The 16599-nt window shown below is 34.5% G+C and overlaps 1 protein-coding gene across 1 annotated transcript in view; it reads left to right on the forward strand.

The window, feature by feature from the left end:
* The window catches only part of MYO7B (myosin VIIB), a 37090-nt gene that overhangs the window by 12925 nt on the left and 7566 nt on the right, over window positions 1–16599 (forward strand). The window contains exons 13-27 of the mRNA XM_072407834.1: window positions 377–514; window positions 2065–2223; window positions 2827–2919; window positions 3785–3879; window positions 5348–5432; window positions 5533–5751; window positions 5838–5966; window positions 6075–6275; window positions 6620–6790; window positions 7942–8025; window positions 8132–8259; window positions 9406–9532; window positions 13709–13828; window positions 14785–14958; window positions 15524–15751. Coding sequence (XP_072263935.1) covers window positions 377–514; window positions 2065–2223; window positions 2827–2919; window positions 3785–3879; window positions 5348–5432; window positions 5533–5751; window positions 5838–5966; window positions 6075–6275; window positions 6620–6790; window positions 7942–8025; window positions 8132–8259; window positions 9406–9532; window positions 13709–13828; window positions 14785–14958; window positions 15524–15751 — 2151 coding nt within the window. The remainder of the gene's footprint in view (window positions 1–376; window positions 515–2064; window positions 2224–2826; window positions 2920–3784; window positions 3880–5347; window positions 5433–5532; window positions 5752–5837; window positions 5967–6074; window positions 6276–6619; window positions 6791–7941; window positions 8026–8131; window positions 8260–9405; window positions 9533–13708; window positions 13829–14784; window positions 14959–15523; window positions 15752–16599) is intronic.

Raw genomic sequence — 16599 nt, forward strand, 5'->3', positions numbered from 1 at the left:
CTAAGAAAATACATCAAACTAAGTGATAGATTAAGTAAAACAGTACAACCTGTTGCATAAACGAAGTTAAATTAAACATTAGATATAAAAAAATTCTACCCATGCTCTTCTAAATTACTTTCTTGTTCCAGGATGCACCACTGTTTCTTTAGTAATGTGATAACTGCATATGCAGCGTGTTTATACAAAATTAAATGTCCAAAAAAAAAAGCTTCCTATAATTTCTAAAGGCAAGAAATCTCTAAATAAAACTTATCAGGAAATTTCTTAGCATCAAAACATCTCTGATTAGAACAACATAACCCACATTTGCCAAGCAGAAGTTTATTCCAAGTTAAGCAGTGTTTAATCCTTTGTGTCCTTTGCTTACCTGCAGATCTCAGACACAAACAAGTCATTACCCACTCTTGGAGGACAGTTCAAGCAGTCACTGGACCAGCTGATGAAAATTCTGGGCAATTGCCAGCCTTACTTTGTACGTTGCATCAAGCCCAATGAATTTAAGAAGCCATTGGTATGTCTGACCTAATTTTATGTTTTTGAGATTCTAAAAGAAGTGTTTGAAAAGAATGTTATTTATCTCAGTCCTCAAGGATGCAAAGGTTTTACTATTAATAAACAAATGAGCATACAGTTAGGTCCATAAATATTTGGACAGAGACAACTTATTTCTAATTTTGGTTCTGTACAATACCACAGGTATTTTAAATGAAACAAATCAGATGCAGTTGAACTGCAGTTGAAATTGTAATACAAATAAATACATTAATTATGACTGAACTTAAAGCTCAGTGTCAGATTTAGGGGCTAGGTAAAGTTTTGGAGCGAGGTTTAGAGTCTACATTAGGTTTGGAAATTAGGGGTTTAAAGTGGTTCTCATTTTTTTCTTTACATAAAAGTGTGGACATCCCTTTTATGTGAAGTAAAAATTGGCTTCTTTTTTTAAAGTTGTGCAGTACTTCCCCTTTTTGCATTGATCGCTGTGGCACAGAGCTTCCCGGGATATCACGCATCCTGGGAGGCTCTGGCTGCTCGTTCTGCACATGAGCGATCTCAGGCATGTGCAGAGCCTTCTCTTTAATGGGAGGGAAAAAATGCAGATCCCACGCATATGCAGTGAGATTGGCACTCTTTCTCCCCATTTACATCACCCAATCTCACGCCTGCACAGTGCGAGATTGGATGACGTACAAGGAAGAAAGAAGAAGACCAAAGAAGATGGTAGCACCTGGCGCTTCCTCTGCTCGAGGGTAAAGAAGGATACCAGGACATCACAGGACCCAATTGAAGAAACCTCCTGATGGTTTGCCAGATTAAAGGTAAGTTTGATTTTTTTATTTTTATTTTAGTTCCGCTTTAACTGAGGGTACATGTCAGGTAACTTACCTATAAATATGTTTGTGACAATTGTGCACTACTGTATTAGATACATATTGGTGATGAAATGGTGATGTTCAGTGGTAAACAATTTAATTTTTATCCAAAAGCAAGTTTTTTTCCCTTTTGGATAGGTTAGGGAATAATGTAATGTTTTTTTTCTGCCTATGTCCCAATGGGGAGTTTTTATTTAGCTTGTTTTCTTGGAAATGCAACAGACAGTAGAAATCTCTATCTGGTAGGAAGTCCTTTCTTACATATTTAAAGACTTCTGTTTAAGTGTATTTAGATGTTTTATAAAAATTAATGATTGTTGTATAAACATGTGTCTTATCTTTTAAAAATAAATATATAGATTACCTTGTCCCAATAATACTGTCAAGCTTTTGTTAATTTACTAGTCTAGCCATATATTTACAGATTTGTACATGCTCATTGATACTTCTTAAGTCATATTTGTTCTTGCTTTGGGACACCAATGATCCTTAAGGGTGACATTCTTTCCAATGGGCAGCGATGTAAAATGCATTCTTTCCACTGACATCCCGCCATGCTAACATACTTAAGCTGTGGGTATAGTAAATATAGCAGGGTTCCCTGAAGCTCTGAAAGTTATTTCAAAGGTTTCCCCATGTTAAGAAGGTCATGAAAGGCTGCTCTAAAAAATATGTTCCTTGTCTCTCATAGCTCTTTGATCGTGAACTTTGTATTCGTCAACTGAGATACTCTGGAATGATGGAGACCATACGAATCCGGAAAGCAGGCTACCCAATTCGTTACAGCTTCTCTGATTTCTTTCACAGATTCCGAGTGTTGTTGCCATTAGGTTCTCAAAGTCGCAAGAAGGTAAATAAAAACCCTAGTTTAAAAAATGACAATGTTACACTATAAAGTTGCTTTGTCAACCTCCATCTTTTTTGACAGCCCTAATACAGGCGAAATTAAAACAATGCAGCTAGGTCTTTACTTGAACATTTTTGTTTCTGATAAACTTGTTTCTATTAAAATGGCAGTCAAGTCAAAAAACTGAATAAGATATATTGAATAGGATTGTGTATTGTTTACTTTATAAAACCTATAGTTTAAGAGTGTATAAATGAAATTAAAAGAGGTCTTTCATCTTGAAGCAAAACATACAAAATAAAACATTGCATTGCCTAGTAAGTATATTTTAGGGGTCCAGTATTCCAGAAATGAGAATATTTTCTAATTTTCTATAAGGAGATATATATATTTCCTTTTTATCTGGTAACAGCCATCTGAACATCTTTTAATAAGGAGGAGATGATACAATAAGTTGAGATCATTGGTATTTAAACTTTAGATCAATTTACTTTAGTCAGATTGACATGTGTAGCCTCACGTTGTTGTGTAAACTTTTGTTTTTTGCACTATTTTATTTGCTTTTCTGCTGCAAATGAAAACTAATATGATGTATATTTTTTCTAGTGGGATCACCAGGTTTGCAGTGTTGATATTTGTAATACTGTAATTGGAAAACATGAAGACTGGAAAATAGGAAAAACAAAACTTTTCCTCAAGGTAATAATTAACTACGAATGTATGTATAACCATATTGAACTTAACAATGTTTGTACAAAGTCCAGCTGAAATATCTCACCACTGTATCTCTTTATAGGTCTGTTCCCCAACATGGTATAATCTGTGACTGATTTTTGTTTGAAAATAGTTTAAAATATCTTTTTTACTCAGTGAAAATAACAACAAAGATTCCTCAAATCTATTTGTATTGCTATTGTATTGAATCTTTTCTGGTGCCTGACAGTAGTTTTAATTATTATCAACTCTTTTAAAAACAAAAAAAAACAAATAAAAATGGTTTTGACTGTAAATACGTTGTAATTTAAATGCACTGTACAAGGGTTAGAAAAAAAACAATAACACTAAATAAATAGTACTTTTTACTGACCCAGATCACAAAAACAGATAGTATTTGTTCATTTTCTTATGCTTTACTTACAATGCCATGAATGTCTTTTGTTATTTTCAAAATTTGTTACAAAGCTCGATAAGAGATATTAGGATTATAAAATCATTAAACATCACAATGACATACTACATAACCAGTGTGTGCTATCAACATATTATGTATATTTGTTTTCTTAATGCAGAACTGATATAGAAGTTGTTATTATTGATATTTTTTTTACAAATATTTTATTGCGTTTTAATATAGAAAATAACATTTTGTACATAGAATCAATATCATAAGAAAATAAACCAAAGTACAAAGTAATCATTTACCATTTCAAAATTGAGGTACATAGATATAAACAGTGCTTTACCCTATCAAGCAAAAACGTGTAATTGAGACATATACTGTACAACAATATACCTGGTTAAGCCATAAATAACATACCCATGGTTTCTTGATATTTTTATTTAGGATTATCATGACACCAAACTAGAGGTGGAACGTGAAAAAGCTCTTACCCACAAAGCTGTCATTATCCAGAAGGTTTTAAGGGGTTATAAAGACAGGTAAAATAAACCTTATTAAAATAATTAAATATGGTGTGCTTTGCTAAGATTTTACTCATTTATGTATTCGGAATTTGAAGCTCACAGACCACTATGAAAATGTCTTTTATTAGGGTGAAATGCATTTTTCAGATATATCAGCCAAAAAATATGCAGAAGCCATAAAATTTAGTATATACTTTACCATTAGTATTAGTTATTAGTATTCAGAGACAGTGAAAAAAAATAAAACTTCAAAAAAAAAATTCCCCCTAAGCATGCTATTGCACAAGCATGGGGATATACACCTTTTTTTCATTTTTGAATAAATGAATTGGCAAGTTCTTTTTATTTAGGAAAGATCTTGAAAATTTCACCAAAGAATAAGCACCAAAGAGTGTAATATGTCATTTCTGAAAACTATTTTTTTTTTTGTGGCTCCAAAAGTCACAAAAATTTAAAATGTATAAATAAATTACAATTTAAATGCTTCATGTTGCAGTTGGCCTAATGGAAGAGGGTAAAGAGGCATAGTAGACATAGTTGACACCTTGGCCCTGATTTATTAAAGCGCTACAAGGCTAGATAGGATACACTTTCATCAGTGAATCTAGGCAATCCAGAAAACCTGGAATGGATTTCTAAAAAGTCATTTGCTATTTAATAGCAAATGTTTTGAGTCCTGGACCAGATCAATTTCCGGTTTGCTCGATCTCCCAGGTTCAATGATAAAAGTGTATTTTCTCCAGCCTTGAAGAGCTTTAATAAATCAGGTCCATTGTGACTTTCACTGAACATAGAATATGACTATAAATATTTGTTGGGCACCACCATTTGTGTACTGAGTGCCACAAGATTGCATGAAAGTAAAATAAGGAACTTATTATTCATTATTTATTACTTCAAGCCAAAAATGTTGTTGAAGATTGCTGAATGAAGGGTTAAAAGCCTTGTCAGTTTTCTAATGTTGTCAACTCCACTGGGGAGAGTCAATATCTCTTTTATATTTTATTAGGTAAAAGTATGCAAAAAAAAAAATCTATAAATCTGAGTTGGCACTGGAACAGCAATAGAAGAGAAATCTTAAATTGGGGGTGTGTTGTATTCTAACAGTGCAACCTTAAGAGCAAATTTCCCTTTGTGTCTTCCTGTTGTCGCTGTTACTGTTTATGATTTCAGTTATAAGGCATCCTAGGGGAACATCTGTCACTTTAATCTTTGTAAATGTTGCATGTAACCAAAGATGTATCAACTGTATCATTGCTTTAAGACCTTATTTACATGGTATGTAAACTGAGCTTGTAATGCTGGTATGTCAATGATTCCTAAACATAGGTGCATATAACAATCATTGTCAGAAATTGTTATTTAATGATATTGAAATATGTAGGTTAGTTTTTGTTTAAAACATAACTATTCTTTAAAAGGTGGAAAATTGACATTTACTGTGTGGGCTGGCTATGTTACCTTTTTTTTATTTACTTTGCAGGAAACAGTTTCTTAGACAAAGAAAGGCTGCAGTGAAGATTCAGGCAGTGTGGAGGGGATTCCACTGCAGGAAAACATATCTTAAGGTACTATTTTTATTTATGTATTTAGTTATCAAACTGTTTTGTGCAAAACGCTTACTCTGTGCAGTACAGAAGTTTTCAAATATCATTTTTTTTGCCTCAGATGAGACATGGTTTTCAGAGGCTGCAAGCAATAGTGAAAAGTAGACAGCTTCGTTTGCAGTATCAAAAATCCCAGCTGATCATTACAAAACTACAGGCGAGATGTAGAGGTTACCTCTTGCGACAGAAGCTAGTTCGGGAAAAGAAGGCAGCATTGGTTATCCAGACTTACACCAGGGGTATGCTGGCTCGTATGAATTACCAGAAGCAAAGGAACAATGTAAGAACACTTTATAGAAGGCCATGGTTAGGCTTTGCTTTTGGTGTTATGTGCTTTTTAGTCTGATATCTTTTTATTGTTGACAGGTATTAATGAGCACACAAGAACTTGCCATGAAAGAGCAAAGGAGAATGAAGCAGAAGGAAATGCTTCAAGCCCAAGAGAAAGAAAACTTGGCCATGGTGGAGCAAGTCTTTGGCTTTTTGCCTGATGATGTAGGCATCAATACAATTATTGCTAAGAAAGACTGTGTGGTAGTACATAAACATGTTTGGTAATTATCCTGAATGGTAAATAACCATTCTTTCTTTTTTTTCTTTTAGGACATGGATTCCCCACAGTTTTTAGTTGAGACGGATCTCGATACACTACCTCTTAAACTGGGAAAGGACATCGACCAGCTGGCCGAATTTACTTTTCCCAAGTTTGCTGCAACCTACTTTCAGGGCTCAGCAACAGATAGCCATATACGAAAGACATTACATCAGCCACTTCTATATCATGATGACCAAGGAGATGTTCTGGTACTGGTTACAGTTTTAACACCCCCTTCAATTACATTTTTTTAAATTTGCCTAGGTAGCACGTTGGCTATTAACAACCAGTCTAAAGAGTGAACATAAGTCCATTCAGTTCATGTCCTGATAAATCAGTTTTAAAAAGCCCAAAGGTTAGACATGACATTGGCAATAGCAGGAGTTTTTTTTATATACCTACTCTAAAAATTATGTTTGCTTGTGTCATAAAATAAGCACAGCTATGCATTCACTACTGACTGGTAGGAGGTTGTCAAAAATAACACATTGTGGGCTGATTTATTTTTAATGTAAATTGTAGGATAAAAAAATTATGTTTTGTTTTGTTTTAGGCTTCATTAGCTGTTTGGAAAATTATACTACGTTTTATGGGGGACCTTCCTGAACCAGTATTATATGCTGCTAGACCTGCAAGTCAAAGCAGCTCTGTAATCACACAGATTTATGACACCTTAACCAGGAGAGACAAAATTCAAGCTGGATTAAAGAATAATATTCAAGGAGTAAGTCAATAGGATTCATTACCTGTATCTGAATAGTACATTGAGGATAAATGGAAGACTTTGGACATTTATGTGAAGAGCAGAGATATATCTGGGTAAAACCTATGCAGTTTGTTATTTCTAGTTAAAAAATGCAGGGATTTTCAAATCCATGTGACATCTAAGCACATAAGTGTGCTATTCTTTTAATGCAGATTAAAAAAAATAAATAAAATGGGAGAATTTTAATCCTAAATTTTTAAAACATTGAGCAAACCTTTTAAATGATAGTCTACGAGAAAATAAACAGTTTAAACCCTCTTTGCTTTTCCCCTTACATGTGCACATTAGGCTCTTATACAAAGCAGTTTTCTTTTTTGAATGTCTGAAGGTCTTACAAGGCATAGAGAAGCAAATTCATCTGATCACAGTCAGACCATAGTTCACACTTGTCAGCGCTCGCATATAGTTACCAGTAAATAAATCAAATTAAAGTTCAAGAACTCTTTAGCAATCCTTGTAATATACATGTATATTGGGCAAGTATTGTTACTCTTTTGGATAAGTGTATGGAAGGATGATGCACCATCAGTGTTATTTGCACTACCTTACCTTGGAAAGTAGGAAGTATAAGAGCAGATCTTGCACCAAGTTTTCTTTGCTCTTCGGCACCCATAGTTGTTTTGACACCAATTACCATATTATTCTCCACACTTTGTTATTTTCATTGGCTTAAAAAGCAACACTAAACACGCAACATGATTAATATTGTTAACAAAAAAAATAATTATTTACCTAAACTGCATTTGATTTTTAAAGCATATTGCCAACTAATATGTTAAGCTTCTAAATATATGGTAAGGTGGACCACTAAGTAACTGAAAGATGGCTTAACTCTTCTAAGAAGAAAACAGTTGTATTCAATGCCAGTGATCTGAATGTAAAGTAATAACTATCTGTAAGTGTTACACACACCCACAACTTTTTTTATACCTAAAAATTAACAGAGAGGCAGAATTATTTTATTCTTATTTAATAAAGTCTTGGCTATTTCTAGATATTGGATTTCTAGGTAACATATTCTTTACCTGACATCTCTGCAACTGAATTTGAATACTGTGGCTGTTATTAGTAAGTTGTATGAAACTAAAATGATATGTATACTTTTACAGTCAATAAGAAGCAACCCAAGAGCAAAATATAACAGGGAAATTTCCTCCATGAAGTTGAAACGATCTTCAAAATTAGCTTTACAGGTAATAACTAAATGACCATAGGAAAACAAAAATAATATTGTTTTACCACTGTATCCCCGAGCCATACAAAAACAAATATTTATGTATATTGTTTATGATGTTAAAGGTTTCAAGTCAGCTGAGCAGTGGAAAAGATATACCAGATGATGAAGGCTCTCCAATAGATAAACCCATGTCTATGTTGGAGAAACTACATTTCATTGCTGGCAATGGAATTTTGCGCCCTGAAATCCGGTAAGATTCATTTGTGCTTAGCAAAGGTGAGCAGTGCTCGGGAAAGCACCAGTATCGAAATGTAGTGAGTCAAAGTGCCAGTGGAAATCAGTCAGGTTTTTATTTTATTTTAGTAATTTCATCATGACAATATTTTTTTTTATTATTTAAGCCATGGATTATTGTATTTTATTTACTAGAAAAGTAAGTCTGCATTCTTATTCAGTTATGGGAGCTACTGAGAAAACAGATAATAGAAACAAAATATCAGTGTAAATATAATTTTTATTCCATTGACAAAATACTTTTCTTTTTTATAATAACCTATATTTCATAAAGATTGAGTTATTTATTTTGGTCTTTAAATCAGATCAAATCATTTTAAACCTAGCAGACCAGATGCTAACAGTTTTATCCATATTCAAAAACCACCAAGTGAACAGCCTGAACTCATTTAGCAAAGTGACCTCAGGCTATGTACACATGTCAGATAATTATTGCCCCATACAAATGGTCGGGCTTGTCTCAGGCAAGAATCTGACATGTGTACAGTGGTTGCCCAACGTTGTTCATGGATCTGTCCTGACAGATCCATGAACGACTGATGGTTAACGACCACTATACAGATCAGTGGAGAAGAGCACAGTGAGGTGCAGCTTGCTCATTCTGCCCCCTCTTCTCTCCATAAAACAGGACAGTGCTGTGTGTACAGTGCACCTTCTTTTTTTTCTGTCACTCTTTTGACACTGAAAGGATAAGGCAGGTAAGGCTTCTTACTGTTGGGGTGTACTCTGTAGAGCGATATCTGTAAAAAAGAATATGGCCTGTTGGTTTTAATGCCACATCCTGGTTTTAAATTGTGCAGTTACAATATCATGTTCAAAACAGGAGCAGAATCTGTAAAAGTGCACATTATATATTTGCTTCTAGGACAAAATGCAACCTAAATGCATTGTTATAAGTATACCTTTTTGTCTTTATCTGAAACAATTTAACTAGAAATTGTGGCAGTGTGCCCACTGTGGGAAGCAGTATATTAATTTTGTTTTAATTTGTTTTTTTTAATAACCATTCTGACTTGAATGTTTGTATAATGACCACAAGATAGCAGTATTACAGATGTAGAAAGAATCAAGGAAAATCACTGCTTTTTATCTTGCCTTTTAGAGATGAGATTTACTGCCAAATCTGCAAGCAACTCTCTGGAAATAATAATAAATCTAGTTATGCACGTGGATGGATTTTGCTGTCTCTTTGTTTGGGCTGCTTTCCACCTACAGAAAGTTTTATCAAGGTAAATGGTCCAATATACCATAACAATGTTCATTGTCCCTAAACTGGTAGGGCTGTAGTTGAAAGGTAAATAGCTAATGATTGTAGATTCCCTTTAGGACTAGTGTTAACTGTAGCCCAGAATAAATTTAGGTCTGTTGCCACATCTGATCATAAACTTAGTGTAAAAACCAGTGGCCTTTAACCAGCTTTTGTATGCTTTTGCAAGTAATAAATGTAAAACTAATTCTTGTAAGAACATATACAGTATGAGGCAATGGTGCACTTTGTAAATAGTGCATCATCTCTGGAAATGGAAATAGTTTTTCCAAATAAATTCTCTTCTTAAAAAATCTCTTTAAGAAGCGCTACTAAAAACTTTAATAAGAACTGATATTTGACTTACAAATGTAGTTGGTTACATAGTTACATAGTAGGTTAGGTTGAAAAAAAGACATACGTCCACTAGGATTATCCACTTGGGAAATAAACATATCCCAGATATGAAACCCTATAGGACATAGTTGGTCCAGAAGAAGGCAAAAACAACCCTGGTACAATTTGCTTCAACGGGGAAAAAAATTCCTTCCTGATTTCATGAGGCAATTGGATGTTCCCTGGATCAACAGTCTCTGGTATCTTTACTTAAAATCCTTAATACCCAGTTATATTCTATATTTCTAGAAAAGCATCCAGCTTTTTATTAAAGCATTCTATAGTAGTTGCTGAAACTACTTCTTGAGGGAGCTGATTCCACATTTTCACAGACCTTAAAGTGAAGAATCCCTTCCTTATCCGGAGCTTAAACTTCTTTTCCTCCAGACGCAAAGAGTGCCCTCTTGTTCTTTGTAATGATCCCAAAGTGAATAATTGTGAAGAGAGTTCTCTAAATGGACCATTAATATATTTATACAGGGTGATCAGATGTGGTCTGACCAATGCTTTGTACAGGGGCAGGATTATGTCTCCATCTCTGCAGTCTATTCCTCTTTTAATACAAGAAAGTACTTTGCTGGCTTTAGATATTGCATCTTGGCATTGCATGCTGTTATTAAGTCTATTATCTACCAGAACCCCCAGATCCTTTTTTTTCATTTCTGACTCCCCCAAATGTATTCCCCCCAGACAGTATGAAGCATGCATGTTGTTAACTCCAAAGTATATAGTTTATTAAATGTCATTTGCCACTTGGCCGCCCAATCAAACAGTACTTCCAGGTCTGCTTGTAGATTACAGACATCTTGTATGGACCTAATTCCATTACATAGTTTGGTGTCATCTGCAAACACAGAAATGGTACTTTTAATCTCAAACTCTATACCATTTATAATGATGGTAAAAAGTTGGTGTTTTTTACTTTCCCCCAAGAGGTGAACGTTGTCATGCCTTACATTCTTCCCTCTATGATTATTCCAAAGCAGATGCTGTGTATATTGTCCTAATATAATTAGGAGCTGGGATCATTGTGGAGTTCTGCAAAAAAGTTTAGTGTATTTCATTTTATGGAAGTTTTCAGAGGACGCCCTATTGCTGTGCAATCCTGTTTTAGGTCATTAAAAGTGATCACATGTCTGTAAGTTTAACATGAAAGCTAACTAATTAGCTAAGGTAAGACATTATGAAATAATATTCAGGCAAAAGTGGAGCAATTTTCAAGATAAACAATCAGTGTCTTTGATTTCTTTGACTGATCTAATCGATTTGTTTGAATGACTGCTAGCTTTTTTCTTCAGTATATTTTCTTGACCCAGACTCCATTGATGTTTCTTTTAGTTGGCATTTAAGTTTTATGTTTCTAGCCCTCAAGTTAAAAACACCTAACAGAACTGCCAAGCACAGCCAAAAAAGAAAAAGAGAATACTTACAGGCTTACCATGTTGAAAAGAACAAAAGTAGCAACATTGTGGAAAATATACAACAGCTGCTCCTAACCCTCTATGCGTATTGATATTTCACCATCAGAGTTGTTCAGACATTAATTATCTTTCTAAAGCTTTTAAAGATAATTAAATGTCTGGCAAGGCAGCCACACATTTCAGATCAAGGCTTTGGTTTTACTTGTAATGCTCAAATGTATTTGTAGGGTCTAAACACACTGCATAAAGTCCCCTTTGTTGTTAGCTTAAACACCATTGCAAATGAGTTCATTTAAACCAGGACTATTATTACATTTCCTTTTTGCAAGTGCCAAATGTGTTTGTCACTTTTAAAGAGGATTGCCAAATAATAGCATTAAAATGCATTTAAAGGTCATCATTTGAAAAAGAAAAGAAACTATTCATCCTCTCATAAGCCTAAACAATACTGTCTGCACTAGAGGAAAACCCCTTCTCTGAAAAAGTAATTGTCCACTTCTATATTAATTAAATACTTTTAACCTTTCAAATAAAAGTGATAGTAGTCATGTTATCAGTTCTAGTTGTAGCCCCCTTAAATGCACTATTCTGTATGCTGGTGCCATTATATGTCCTAGAAAACTCATAGAATTTGGGTGTAGATTCAGGTGACTGGAGACACAAATGCTCATTCAAAATTGCTCAGAACAAAGCCACTTGTTTCAGTGTGGATACAGAAGAGTAATTAACATTTTATTAATCTTTTAGTAACTTATATGAAAGGGTAAATTAAAAATCTAGTTATGTTTGTTGCATTTATTATTATTGTATTACTTACAGGAAAAACAGTTTTGCATCTTTTCAGTGAAAATCTTTTGTATGCTGTTTTTTTAATAGTAAGAATATAAAGCATTTCTACGAACTTCTATATGCCTAATTGTATAGTTCAAGGTTAGGAGTGCAGTAATATGTGAAGAAACTCTACTTGTCTGCATATTTCTTAGAAGAGCTGCAGACATTACTAAAATAAGAAAAAAAAAATACAGATAACTTGCTAACGTTCTCTGCTTCTCCAATGCTACTGGGGGCAGAGTTTCAGATAGTGTAATAGTTTGGCTGTTTGACATTAAGGTTCTCTTAACACAGACAAAACATTATATCTTAACTTATCCTTTGTGGTAAATTTTAACAAGCAGTTCTTCCAATAGCACATTTTGGTACTGTAGCTGTCAGGCTACTTTCAAATTTTTATGGACAAGAGGCCCAAAAATTCTGGACATTTTTCTTTTGGCACAGGCAGTCAGTGGTGCCATTGTCTGATATTTTGGTGGGGGAAGGCATAGCCAATATAGGGATGCAGCCTATTTTCTATGGGTTAACCAAAAGTCAGAGTTATAGGTCACAGCAAGAATAGACGGAGAAGGTCACAGTCAGGATAGACAGAGGAGGTCACAACCAGGATAGATGGTGTTCACAGGCAGAATGGACAGAGGAAATCACAGTCAGGATACATGGAAAAGGGTGTCACAGTCAGTGCCAGGAGAGATGAAGGAGGTCACAGTCAGAGCTACGAGAGATGGAAAAGATCACAGACAGCATACATAAAGAGGCTATCAGCCAGAGCCAAGATAGAAGTAGAGGATTATGCTGATGGTGCTTGTGTGGGCATTGTACCATGCAATGCTCAGTATTCTAATGCTGGAACCAGAAGTACTCACTAAACTCCCTTGGAACTGAAAGTACTTGCCACTTGTCACCTCTCTATTATGTTAATGATGTTTTTAGTTAACAAACTTAAGAGAAAAAAACAACAGCACATGTGCAGTGGTATGAGGCTGCTAGGTATACAGGCACAAACCCCAAAACAAAACAAAAGGCAAAAAGGGATGGCCAGAATTAGTTGGTAAAATTACAAATGCTTGGTAACACAGGACAGCAGATACATGGCAAAGCAAAATACATAGCAAGTTATGATGTAGTTGCACTGCCACAGCATAAAAATAATTAAAATCCGCAGACTACTGTAAAGCAAGTTTGTTGTGGTTCTATGCTTAGGCTGAAAATTTGGTTGATGTAAAATAAATCCAATAAAATATTTTAATTGTATAATTATTTCTTTAGTAGAAATTTGGGAAGACATCCCAAGATGTTTAAAAATCCATCCCCAACTATCAAACTTGCATGGATATATATGTAAAAAGAGAATAATAGCTGAATATACCAAGATCTTATCTTGCTCATTTTACCTTAGCATTCTGAGTGTTTTATCTGTTTAATGTAGTATAAGTGAACACTCAATGTGAAAACATGGTTGAGGTATGACACATGAGTATGAGACATGCATCTCTTGTCTCTTCTTACAGTACTTGCAGAACTTTATTCGTGGAAAGCAGATAGCACACAGTTCTGTGTGCATGAAACAGCTGAGTCGAGTTATGGCTAACGGTGACCGTTCCGAGCCCCCTAGCTGGCTAGAGCTACAGGTAATCTTTAAATACTTTAACATGTAATTGATTACTTACATACCTACATTTATAATGGCTAATTAGTAATTGCAACATATATTTACCATACATTTCCTATACCATTCTATCTTATTTCTTGCTTGTCCATTTAGTCATTAGCTAACCATTGACAAAACTCCCGGTGCCCATACAATATTTTGTCAGTCGTATTTTGCAGCCTTGTGAACCCAGCAGAAAGTATTTCTTTTTTCTTTCTTGCACTATAGTTTTGTGCTGTGTACTCTTTGACAGTGAGCCTAGTCACTCCTTACCTTTCTCTCTGCTGTGTTTTGCACTATTGAGGTGGTCAGAAAAAGCCTACTATGTAACACTCATGTAAACATATGCTACAGTACTACAATACTTATACTTGCAAAACTGTTTCATATATCATATCATTGCCATACTATATGAAAGTATTGATTTGTAAATTGCCTGTTGTTGCAATGATAACTACCACTTTCTTGTAACATGCCCACAGTCCCTGACTATCTTCTGTATTAAGTCATCGGTCTCTATATTCCAATATCTCTATTAAGTTGGCTTCCACTGACATAATCTTGTTGTTTTCCATAATATGAGAAGACATTTTGAAAACAATACACTGGATAGGAACCAATGCACCACTCCCCACTCCAATACAATGGGTAATCTGTGGATTTTTCTCTAGCAGATTTTTCTGAAAAGGCTAACATGGTTCTCACTTCCTTTACACTATGTTTATGAATGTAAACATGTGTGAAGGCCATCAGTGTGTCTGTAACTAAATTACATCTTTTTCAGTTTCTTCCCTGTATGTATTAAGGCTAAATCATAACAAATGAGTATTCAGAGTTGTTTTTTTTTTTTTAAAAGTGACTTCATAAAATCTTACTTATGAAATTATTTTCTTAGTTCTGCTAAATTCCTCTCTGTTATCTTTCTGTTTTGTACAGCAAATGAAAGGAGCAGCATCTCTAGAAATACCTATCAAAATTATGAATGGAGAATCTTTAATCATTGAAGCAGATTCCGCCACCAATGCCAAGGAGGTCTGCAGGAGCATCTCCCAGAAGCTAAAGCTGACGGACACTTTTGGATTCTCCATTTACATATCAATTTATGATAAGGTGCTTTAAAAGTATCATTACTGTCATGTTGTGCACAAATTCAGATGTTTAAACTGTTAAAAGCTGATTTAGAAAAAAGTAATATATAGTTGAATATTTTTTTCATCTATTATTATATATTTTTATCATTTTATAGAATTACATATACAAAAACTCAAAAGGACAATTATAACGTGTTTATTTTGTTTCTAATAAGTTTTTGTTTTATGAAAAGTTCTAAAAATGGAGCATGATCAAATGAATAATTAATAAGCCCAGGAGTTTTAGCACATTTAACAGAAGGTTACACAGAAAAGTTAAAATTCTTTTCCTTGTCAATTAAGCAATATTAGGTTGGAGCCAAATCTATATTTTATTAAAAAGTAATTTTGTTTTGAATGTTATGAGATGTAACACCATTGAACTACTTGGATTTATTCTGAATTTCACATTCAAACGCTGGTTGTATTTTGCTGATACAGCTTTCTAGTAAGTACAGAGGCTTATATTTAGTCTTCTTGAATGCTTCCAATGCAGTAGACAAGTTTAAAGCATGGCTTTACTATGATCTCTGTCTGTGTTTCAGGTGTTGTCACTGGGGAGTGGTTCAGAGCACCTGATGGATGGCATTTCTCAGTGTGAGCAGCTGGCAAGAGACCACGGAGACCAAGAGAAACATGCACCTTGGCGTTTGTTTTTCCGTAAAGAGATTTTCACACCATGGCATAACTCTGCAGAAGATCCAATGAGCACTGACCTGATCTATAACCAGGTTATACGTGGCCTCTGTTTTGGAGAATATCGCTGTGAGAAGGTAGGCACTGATAGTTTATGTTTAATAAAGTATACATTTTGTATTGATGGATACACTGAAGAACGTGTTTATCTGTCAACCTCAAAACTATGTACCTGATTTATTAAAGCTCTCCTAGGCTGGAGAAGATACACTTTCTGGATCTAAACCTATTGCATACTAGAAGTTGCCACTCAAAACATATGATCCATCCAGTGCCAAAACATGAGCCATCCAGTGCCAATATATCTAAATAAAAAAGAACTTCTCCAAATTTCAGACATTAAATTAGATGCAACAATTCTCAAGAATACAAACAAAGAGAATATAAACTTGACAATGTACAACACAGAACAAACATATAATTACACTTCAGAAGCAATTATTGATGATTTATTGTGGGAAGAAGTTTTAGGGTGAAGGGAGATATAGGGTTGGTAGAAGGGATTCCATAGTTATGGGGCATCTTCACATTCTAAGAATGATCCAGAATATCAAAATACTTTGGAAAATGGGGTACAATTTGTTACAAAAATGCACCAGTTGTTACCATGTCTATTTAGGTGCTATATAGATGTGAGGCGACAGGAAATTTCAGCAGCCAGTTGTCAATAAATCCCAGTGCTGTGGTTTCATGTAAAACAGAGACAACCTAAATCACAAAGAATGAGTCTGGTTTATTATTGCACTCCAGGACTACAGAAGATAGAATATCATGGGAGAACCTGGGTGGTACAGCAAAGCTTGGATGGATTTCTTAAAATCATTTGCTATTATTTGGCAAATGTTTTCAATCCTGGACCAGATCCATTTCAAGTTTGATGGATCACTCAGGTTTATCTATGAAAGCGTTAATAAATTAGACCCAA

This window comes from Pyxicephalus adspersus, chromosome 4 (genome assembly GCF_032062135.1).
Source record: "Pyxicephalus adspersus chromosome 4, UCB_Pads_2.0, whole genome shotgun sequence".
In the NCBI taxonomy this organism is placed as follows: domain Eukaryota; kingdom Metazoa; phylum Chordata; class Amphibia; order Anura; family Pyxicephalidae; genus Pyxicephalus; species Pyxicephalus adspersus.